The sequence below is a fragment of the Hylobates moloch genome, unplaced genomic scaffold (assembly GCF_009828535.3).
Source record: "Hylobates moloch isolate HMO894 unplaced genomic scaffold, HMol_V3 SCAFFOLD_1478, whole genome shotgun sequence".
Taxonomy (NCBI): Eukaryota; Metazoa; Chordata; class Mammalia; order Primates; family Hylobatidae; genus Hylobates; species Hylobates moloch.
Window position 1 is genome coordinate 2,124 of NW_026653753.1, and position 9,014 is coordinate 11,137.

The 9,014-nt window shown below is 63.7% G+C and overlaps 2 protein-coding genes across 5 annotated transcripts; one reads left to right on the plus strand and one right to left on the minus strand.

Moving 5' to 3' along the window:
* Nucleotides 1–550: 550 nt before the first annotated feature.
* LOC116464738 (uncharacterized aarF domain-containing protein kinase 5) lies at nucleotides 551–4,843 on the plus strand. Of its 3 annotated transcripts, XM_032148001.2 has the most exons (13): nucleotides 552–954; nucleotides 2,298–2,373; nucleotides 2,474–2,669; nucleotides 2,748–2,888; nucleotides 2,974–3,087; nucleotides 3,193–3,324; nucleotides 3,396–3,479; nucleotides 3,552–3,633; nucleotides 3,703–3,781; nucleotides 3,873–3,964; nucleotides 4,049–4,301; nucleotides 4,380–4,496; nucleotides 4,573–4,839. In XM_032148001.2, the coding sequence occupies exons 2-13, from the start codon at nucleotides 2,348–2,350 to the stop codon at nucleotides 4,676–4,678; spliced, it is 1,422 nt and encodes a 473-aa protein (XP_032003892.1). In that variant the 5' UTR covers nucleotides 552–954; nucleotides 2,298–2,347; the 3' UTR covers nucleotides 4,679–4,839. The 3 variants fall into 3 exon arrangements, with proteins under 3 accessions (XP_032003890.1, XP_032003892.1, XP_032003893.1); XM_032147999.2 differs by having other exon boundaries at nucleotides 551–954; nucleotides 3,873–4,301; XM_032148002.2 differs by lacking the exon at nucleotides 552–954 and having other exon boundaries at nucleotides 2,469–2,669; nucleotides 4,573–4,843.
* LOC116464736 (cleavage and polyadenylation specificity factor subunit 1) lies at nucleotides 4,835–9,002 on the minus strand. 2 transcript variants are annotated; one of them, XM_032147998.2, is made up of 16 exons: nucleotides 8,786–9,002; nucleotides 8,438–8,527; nucleotides 8,196–8,339; nucleotides 7,961–8,113; nucleotides 7,048–7,164; nucleotides 6,872–6,962; nucleotides 6,705–6,789; nucleotides 6,493–6,634; nucleotides 6,255–6,407; nucleotides 5,990–6,166; nucleotides 5,845–5,911; nucleotides 5,712–5,759; nucleotides 5,483–5,638; nucleotides 5,268–5,397; nucleotides 5,053–5,191; nucleotides 4,835–4,969 (listed from the first exon to the last, which is right to left on the minus strand). In XM_032147998.2, exons 4-16 carry the CDS (start codon nucleotides 8,042–8,044, stop codon nucleotides 4,922–4,924), a joined length of 1,437 nt encoding a protein of 478 aa, XP_032003889.2. In that variant the 5' UTR covers nucleotides 8,045–8,113; nucleotides 8,196–8,339; nucleotides 8,438–8,527; nucleotides 8,786–9,002; the 3' UTR covers nucleotides 4,835–4,921. The 2 variants fall into 2 exon arrangements, with proteins under 2 accessions (XP_032003889.2, XP_058291145.1); XM_058435162.1 differs by having other exon boundaries at nucleotides 5,483–5,653; nucleotides 8,786–8,996.
* Between the last annotated feature and the right edge of the window lie 12 nt (nucleotides 9,003–9,014).

A 9,014-nucleotide genomic window follows, 5' to 3' on the forward strand; every position in this document is an offset into this window, starting at 1 on the left:
GTGGCTACCCCCTAGGTTTTCATGCTAACTCTTCCTTTGGGAGGAGATGAGGAGTGGGAGAAGTGCCCCAGCCCTCAGGTGACCATTAGCCTTACCCCTCCTCTGGCGAGGTGAGTGCCCCCTTGCCCTGGCCGGCCGGGGGCCAGCTTGGAGTTGTGTCGGAAGGCCCTAGCCAGCCAGCGAGCCCGGGACCTCAGTGAGACAGCCAGTGCACTGCTGGCCAAGGACAAGCAGATTGCTGCCTTGCAGCAGGAGTGCAGGGAGCTGCAGGCCAGGCTCACTCTGGTGGGCAAGGTGCGAGGAGGCCCTGGTTACCTCTTCCAGCTCAGCCCTGCACAGGGCCATCTGCCTGTTGTGGGATGCGGATAAGATGTTGATGAGATGCAAATGAACGGGAGGGTGGAGGTTGCTGGGAGTAGGTTCCCCTGGCAACGGCCCAGGTGGGAGGGAGACTGGGGTGGAGCCAAGTCTCCCTGGATTGATGGGGGACACAGAGCCCACCTGAGCATCCAGAGCTGCGCGTGAGGAGTGACTGTGGGCCCCATTGCCAGGCAGGTACATGAGCGTCTCAGAACGCAGGGACAGGCTCTGGCCATGGCCAGCCTTGGAGAAGCCACTCTAACCTCAGCCCCTCCCTGTGCACCTGTGTGTGGTCTGCCCACTGCCTGGTGCCTCATTCCAGGGCTGCCCAGCTGGTCCCCAGAGTTCCCCCAGGACTCCCACCCTGATATCTTCCTAGCTGGAGCCAGGCCTGGGGACACCCCTCTGCCCCAGCATTCCCATCCTCTTGCTTAAATCTCCCCCAGGAGCCCAGTACCTGCTCAACAGATACTCAGGATGTCCCCCATTTCCTGCCTTAACTGGGCTCTCTTCCCTGCAGACCTTGCCTCCCCAGGCCTTGGAGACCCACCCTCCTGGTGTCCTCCTCTCTTCCTAGTGGACCTCAGGCTGCAGGTGACCTTGACCCTCCTGTGACCTCTGCTGCCTCAGCCCTGCCCCCGTGCTGCCATCCTTTACCTTCACAGACAGCCTTGGAACCCCATCTCTCCAGGGGATGCCACTATCCATACCATCCCCTACCCCATCTCACCTGGGCACCCTTGAGGGTGGCAGGAAGTGAGGGTGGCATGGACACAGGCTGCCCATTCTGCAGATCTTTTTTTGTTTTTTGAGACAGAGTCTCGCTCTTGTCACCAGGCTGGAGTGCAGTGGCGCAATTTCAGCTCACCGAAACCTCCGCCTTCTGACTTCAAGTGATTCTCCTGCCTCAGCCTCCCGAGTAGCTGGCACTACAGGCATGCACCACCGTGCCCAGCTAATTTTTGTATTTTTAGTAGAGACAGGGTTTCACCATGTTGGTCAGGATGGTCTCAATCTCTTGACTTTGTGATCTGCCTGCCTTGGCCTCCCAAAGTGCTGGGATTATAGGCGTGAGCCACCAAGCCCAGCCTCTTTTTTTTTTTTTTTTTTGAGACCGAGTTTCGCTCTTGTTGCCCAAGCTGGAGTGCAAAGGTGCAATCTCAGCTCACTGCAACCTCCACCTCCCGGGTTCAAGCAATTATCCTGCCTCAGTCTCCCGAGTAGCTGGGATTACAGGTGTGCACTACCACACCTGGCTAATTTTTTTGTATTTTTAGTAGAAACGGGGTTTCACCATGTTGGCCAGGCTGGTCTTGAACTCCTGACCTCTGGTGATCCGCCCACCTCGGCCTCCCAAAGTGCTGGGATTACAGGCGTGAGCCACTGTGCTCGGCTCTGCAGATCTTTTTTGGATGGAGTCTCGCTCTGTCGCCCAGGCTGTGGTGCAGTGGTGCAATCTCGGCTTACTGCAGTCTCCGCCTCCTAGGCTCAAACGATCCTCCTGCCTCAGCTTCCTGAGGAGCTGGGACCACAGGTGTGCACCACCATGCCTGCCTAATTTTTTGTATTTTTGGTACAGACGGGGTTTCAACATGTTGCCCAGGCCAGTCTCGAACTCCTGAGCTCAAGTAATCCTCCCAGCACAGCCTCCCAATGTGTTGGGATAATTGACATGAGCCACCACCGCACCTGGCCCTGTTCTACTGATAATGAGCTGAGACTAACCTGTGGGGCCACAGGACACCCCATGAGCTCAGCAGCCCCCCTTGTGCTCACACAGGCCTACATGGCTGTAGGCTGGACCCTGGCTTGGCCTCACCCTTGGAACATGAAGGGCTGGCCGGGGTGAGGCTAGACCATGAGGGCTCTGACAAGAGGACCAAGCACTGGGGCCCCGAGCCTGCCCCACTGGAGACTGAGGCCACCTCTGCCCGCAGGTCTCTGAAGGTCGGCCTGCAGATCTCCCTGGACTACTGGTGGTGCACCAATGTTGTCCTTCGAGGGGTGGAAGAGGTTTGTCCTGGTGCCCTGGGCACGAGGTGGTGGGCTGGGTGGGACTGAGGAGGCAGCCACCTGTCCCCATGTGTTCTCCCCATGCCTGTGGTCAGAACAGCCCGGGCTACTTGGAGGTGATGTCTGCGTGTCACCAGCGGGCAGCTGATGCCCTGGTGGCAGGGGCCATCAGCAACGGGGGCCTCTACGTGAAGCTGGGCCAGGGGCTGTGCTCCTTCAACCACCTGCTTCCCCCCGAGTACACCCGGACCCTGCGCGTGCTAGAGGACAGGGCCCTCAAGCGGGGCTTCCAGGAGGTGAGTGCTGCGCTCAGGCAGAGGGAGGTGGGGCCTCTGGCAGTGGCCCCAGGCTGCTCTGAGCACCTGTCCTTCCAGGTGGACGAGTTATTCCTTGAGGACTTCCAGGCCCTGCCCCATGAGCTCTTCCAGGAGTTTGACTACCAGCCAATTGCTGCTGCCAGCCTGGCACAGGTGCACAGAGCCAAGCTGCACGATGGCACCAGCGTGGCCGTGAAGGTATATGGGGGCTGCCTTATTCAGCAGTGGGCTGGGAGGGGCACATTGGGGCCCCACGTCCTCACCACACCCTCGCCCAGTGCAGGTGCAGTACATCGACCTGCGGGACCGCTTCGATGGGGACATCCACACCCTGGAGCTCCTGCTGCGGCTCATTGAGGTCATGCACCCCAGCTTTGGCTTCAGCTGGGTCCTCCAGGTACCGCCCCACCCCTTCCCCGGCCAGCAGGAGCAAGCACGTAGGCAGAGCTGGTAGGAGCAGCTGCTAGGCAAAGCTGGTCCTCAACCACCATCTGGCCCCCAGGACCTGAAGGGGACCCTGGCCCAGGAGCTGGACTTCGAGAATGAAGGCCGCAACGCAGAGCGCTGTGCGCGGGAGCTGGCACATTTCCCCTACGTCGTGGTGCCCCGCGTGCACTGGGACAAGTCCAGCAAGGTGGGCTGGGCCAGGCCCTTGGGGTGGGCACAGCGCCGGGCCTGCTGAGCCCAGCCTCTTGCTCTCCCCAGCGCGTGCTCACTGCCGACTTCTGCGCCGGCTGCAAGGTCAACGATGTGGAGGCCATCAGGAGCCAGGGGCTGGCGGTGCAGGACGTGAGTGCGGGGGCGGGGGCGGTTCAGGGCGGGCTGGTGCTGCGTCCACTGCAAGGCCTCTCCTCTCCCCAGATAGCAGAAAAGCTCATCAAGGCCTTTGCTGAGCAGATATTTTACACGGGCTTCATCCACTCGGATCCACACCCTGGCAACGGTAGGAAGTTACCCCGGGGGTGGGGGTCTCGGGTTGGGCGCGGCGCGACCTAAGAGGCTGTATCCCTAGTTCTAGTGCGGAAAGGCCCGGACGGGAAAGCGGAGCTGGTGCTGCTGGACCACGGGCTCTACCAGTTCCTGGAGGAGAAGTGAGCGCGGGTGGGTGGGTGGGCGGGAGTGGGGCAGGGCAAGCCTCTCCTGCCGCAGGGGGCTCATGGCTGCGGGCCCATCCACACCCAGGGACCGCGCAGCCCTGTGCCAGCTGTGGCGGGCCATCATCCTGCGGGACGACGCCGCCATGAGGGCGCACGCAGCCGCACTGGGGGTGCAAGGTGAGGGCGTGCGGGGATGGCCTGGGCACCACAGAAGGGAGGCGGGTGGCGCAGAGCCCAGCTTAGAGCCTCCTCGCTCCCCAGACTACCTCCTGTTCTCCGAGATGCTCATGCAGCGCCCCGTGCGCCTGGGGCAGCTGTGGGGCTCGCACCTACTGAGCCGCGAGGAGGCAGCCTACATGGTGGACATGGCTCGCGAGCGCTTCGAGGCCGTCATGGCGGTGCTCAGGGCGCTACCGCGGCCCATGCTGTTGGTGCTGCGCAACATCAACACCGTGCGCGCTATCAATGTGGCCCTCGGCACCCCCGTGGATCGCTACTTCCTTATGGCTAAGAGGTCGGTGGCCCGAGGAGGCGCCCCGGCCGTGGTGGGGCTGGTGTGGGGCTGACACGGCGCTAACGCGGGTGTGTGCAGGGCCGTCCGGGGCTGGAGCCGCCTGGCGGGCGCCACGTACCGGGGTGTCTACGGCACCAGCCTCCTGCGTCATGCCAAGGTCGTCTGGGAGATGCTCAAGTTTGAAGTGGCACTCAGGTGAGTGGCCGTGGGGCAGGTGGGTGGCGGGGGCCTGCTCCCCACCCACGTGTGACCTGTGACCTGACCCACGCAGGCTGGAGACCTTGGCCATGCGGCTGACCGCCCTCCTGGCTCGTGCTCTGGTCCACCTGAGCCTCGTGCCCCCAGCAGAGGAGCTCTACCAGTACCTGGAGACCTAGAGTACAGCTGCCCAGGGCCAGCGGGGCCCTTTTCGCCTTGGGCCGACGGAGGTGGCGGGGCTAGAGGTGTGGACACCCCGAGCCCCGTGGGCACTCGCATTGGGGGACCGTGACAGCAGCTGGGCCAGGAGGCCGTGTAATGACCACACACTCCTCTCACGCAAAAATGTTTTTCCTTGTGTTTTGTACAAAAATGGGGGTGGGAGGTAGTGCGGTGTGCTGGTGGTGACGGCATCCACGGGGCTAGAAGTGGGCGGTGACGCGGTCCGTCTCCAGCAAGTCGTCCAAGATCTGCAGGGGATGGACGGGTGGATGGGTGGATGGGGATGCGCGCGGAGGGGCGGGACGCGCGGTGGGGCGGGGCGCGCACTCACTATGTCGGGCGTGGTGCCGATCTTCTTGGCCAGCTCGCTGCGCTCCATGGTGCTCAGGTACAGGTAGCGGTTGAGCAGCTCCCCATCCAGCACGTTGCGCACGGCATTCTGGAGGGTGCGGCGGTCCACGTGCAGCATCCTGGGGCGTACAGGCACGGGTGTCAGGGCAGGCTGGGGTGGAGGGGTTGCTGCACAGGGGCGGGGCTGGGGCTCACCGGAAGGCGCGAGGGTTGAGGCCGGCGTGGTGTGGCAGCATGGTGGTCAGTGCGTTCTGCAGCATCAGCAGCCGCCGGTAGGTTTTCTCCTGCATGGGCAGCAGCAGCCCGATGCCGCCGTCCAGGGTGGCTGCCGGGGGAGGGGGTTTGGTGTGAGCCAGGCCAACCCTAGGCGCCCCCCCCCCCGCCCAGACACACCTGCCCCCCCTACTCACCAAACCACGTGATGTGCTTATTCTCCCACACGACCGACTTTTTGCTGAGACCCTCAGTGGCCCCCGGGCACGGGGTCCTCCAGAACGTGTTCACGTGGGCACCCACGTGGAAGTCCGCCCGGCGCAGCAGGCGCATGCCCCCGAAACTCTCCTTGGCTAGACCAGAAAGGCCTAGGGTCACTGCTAGCCCAGCCCCGACCCAGGCAGAGGGGGTGGAGGAAGCACTCACCTTCTGGCAGGTACATGTACACCATGAGGTTGCGGTCGCGGTCAGACACTGGGGAGCAGAGGCCCAGGGTTAGGCCCAGGGTTAGCCCCGGCCACCCCTAGAGCCTCAGCTCCCCAGGGCCCTGCCCACATACCCAGAAAACCCAGCTGGGCATTGTCCACCATGAAGTCCACGCTGTACACCTCCAGGGGCCTGGCATCCTGGGGGCGGGAAGGGGGCATCAGAGGTGCCTTGGGCGGGTACCCACCCAGACACCAGCACCACGGCCACAGGCGTACCCGCGACACCAGGCTCAGCGTCTTGCTTTCCTCCTGGTAGCGCAGCAGCGAAATGCTCTTCATGACGTCGGCTGCCAGGATGAAGTTCTTGACGCTGATCATCTGGTGGATGTAGAGCTGCGTGTCGATGAAGGCCATGCCTGTCAGCTCACTGGCCCGCAGGCTCCACAGAAAAATCTGGGGGCGAGGGGGAGGGTGAGCGGAGGCGGATGTGGAGCCAGGTGGGGGTGAGCCCGGGGGCACACGCTGGGTGGGACTGGCACACCTTCTGGCCGATGGCCGACACCAGGTGGCCATTGCAGTGGCACAGGGCGGTCACGGGCCCCTTCTGCTCCTTCTCGTAAAGGACTTTGAACTTGTTCTTGGTCAAGGGCTGGCCGGGCTCGGGCACCACCTCAATCACATCCATGATCAAGATCTGGAGGGCATGCGTATGGCTGCGGGATGGCTGTGGGGATGGCAGAGGGGCTGCCTGCTCCCGCCCCCGCTCACTGGCACCTTACCCGCCCTCGGCACGTGACCTCCTCCCCCTGCATGAGGCAGGTCCCGGCGGCCACGTAGCCTTTGAGGCCCGACACGGTCTCCTCGCTGCGCAGCGACACTGTCTTCATGCAGGTCACATGCTCCCACTCCTGCAGCTCGATCCTGCAGGGGCCGGGGGCCTCAGGATGCTGCCCAGAGGCCTTGGGCAGACCCCACCCCGGCCCAGCCTCACCTGGCATTGGGAATAGCCTCCCAGCTGACCGGGGAGATGAGCTGGATGGAGAAGGCCTCCTGCTGGGGGTGGATGTACCGCTCATCTGTGGGGACCAAGGGTGACAGTCAGGGTGGGGCTTCCCCAAGATGGGGCTGAGGATGGGAGTGTGGTGTGGGCGCCACCACCTCTCTCGATGGTCTCAAACTCCTTCTCCTCGCCAGTCATGCGTGGAATGCGGGCACACGGCGTGTTGGTGCTGGTGGCCACAGCATACACCTGTGGGCTAGTGGGGGTCACACACCAGTGGCCCAGCCAGGCCCAGAAGGTCCCTGGTGGGGTGGGGGTGGGGGTGGGGGCAGACCTTGGACTCCACGTGGTAAGCCACATAGTGGGCTGTGCAGCGCAGTGGGATCTTCCTGACAGGCCATGGGGCATCATAGGACAGGTAGGCAGGCAGGACACTGATCCTCAGCTCGCCCTGGGGTGGGGGCACAGGGTCGGGATCCAGGGCTAGCCAAGGGCAGGGGCAGGCAGGCCCAGGCCACCAAGAGCCCTGGGATGTCGCCTTCAGCTCTGTGGGAGCAGGGGTGGGTGAGGGACAGCTGTCTCCAGGCAAGGTCCTGGAAGGGGCTGCTGCTCAGCCTCTGGGGCTCCTGTTGTCCATTTTCCCAGGCTCAGCTGGGGCTAGGGATGCTGGCCACAGGGGATGGGAAAGCTAGGCCAGGAGGGCACTGGAGGCTGCAGACAAAGGGCAGCCCACAGACTGCCATGCTGGGGACTGAAAACCAGGCAGAGGGAGCCAGGGCTGCCCTCTTTCACGGACAGTCCTGAGTCCTCAGGAGCCCAGGAAGCACTCACCGCATCCCAGTCAGGGTCTCAAGTGACCTGGTGGTGTGGTGGCTTAAATAAGGAACCAGGATCAGAAAGCCTGTGTGCCCTCCCAAAGTCACAGAGCAGCCAAAGGGCAGAGCTAGCACTCAAGTCAGCTCTCCTGGGAAGTGTGGAGGCCAGGCCCTGTAAGGGCTTGCCCGGCGAGCCAGCAGAGCAGTGGTGGGGATCCCAGGGGCTGCAGCCCCAACTCCCAACCACCCCTTTCCAGACCTTTGGAGCACCAAGTCACAGGTTCCAACTCCTCAGCCTCAACCCCATCGCTCTCTGGACACTCCTTCCTGGTCCTTAGGGTGGAGCCAATGGTTCCTTCTCCTGTCCCCTCCCCCTCAGCCCCCAGCTGGGGCAGCATCACCCAGTGCTGCTGGGAACCGGCCGGGCCCCACCTGTCTGTTGAAGTACAGGAAGCCGCGGGGACAGTTGACATTATGGAACGGAGCAAAAGAGTCGACGGGGCCATCGATGGCCATGGGGTGTAGCCGCAGAGCCCCTCGGCCGGTCACCAGGAGCCAGTGAGGGGAGGGGCCGCAGATGAACACCTGGGGGCAGGCACCGTGAGGATGCTGTGGATGAGGCCGCGTCTCCCTTCTCCCACAGACCCCTGCAAAGGCGCTGGCCTACCCCTGAGTAGCCATAAATATCCTCGAAGTAGCGGAAACGCGCCACACGGCCCCGGGCCCCGGCCCCCTCCTCCGTGCCGCCACCTTCTGCCTTCTTCTTGGATGGCTTTGGCTTCTTCTCACGGAAGTTGATGTTGTGAGGGACCTGGCGGGGAACCATGCAGGTCCTCCAGGGGCTGCCGGTCTGAAACCCACACCTTGTACCACACCCACCCCACGCCCCAGCAGTCCAGCCACTGGCACCTTCTTAAAGCGGACTCTGAGATTGCCCTGGCCGAGCTGAGAGTCGTGGGGGAAGGCCTCGTAGATAAGCAGCTCTTGGTCCACATGCACCTGGCAGGATGAGGGGGGGCCATGGGGGAACGGGCAGGGCCATGGAGAAGATGGGATGGGCCATGGGAAGAGGTGGGCTGTGGGTAAGGGGCGGGGCTGTGGGGGAGATGGGGTGGAGCCATGGGAAGGGGCGGGGCTGCGGGGAAGATAGGGTGGAGCCATGGGAAGGGGCGGGGCTGTGGGGGAGATGGGGTGGAGCCATGGAAGGGGCGGGGCCAGGGGAAGCTGGGAAGGGGAGGCCAGGCCACGCGTGCTCACCAGCAGGTAGGGCCTGCTCTGGCGGCTGCCCAGCGCCACCAGCAGCACCTCCTTGACGAGGGGCAGCTCCCCCTGGCGCGTGGCCTCCTCCCTGCGGGCCTCGCCCTGTGTAGTGGGCTGTCCAAAGGAGCTGTCCACGAGGACCCGCTGCCCCACAGGGAAGTTCTTCACCAGGAACACCAGCCGCCAGTCGGGGAGCTGGTAGATCTGCGGGGTGGGCAGCAGTCAG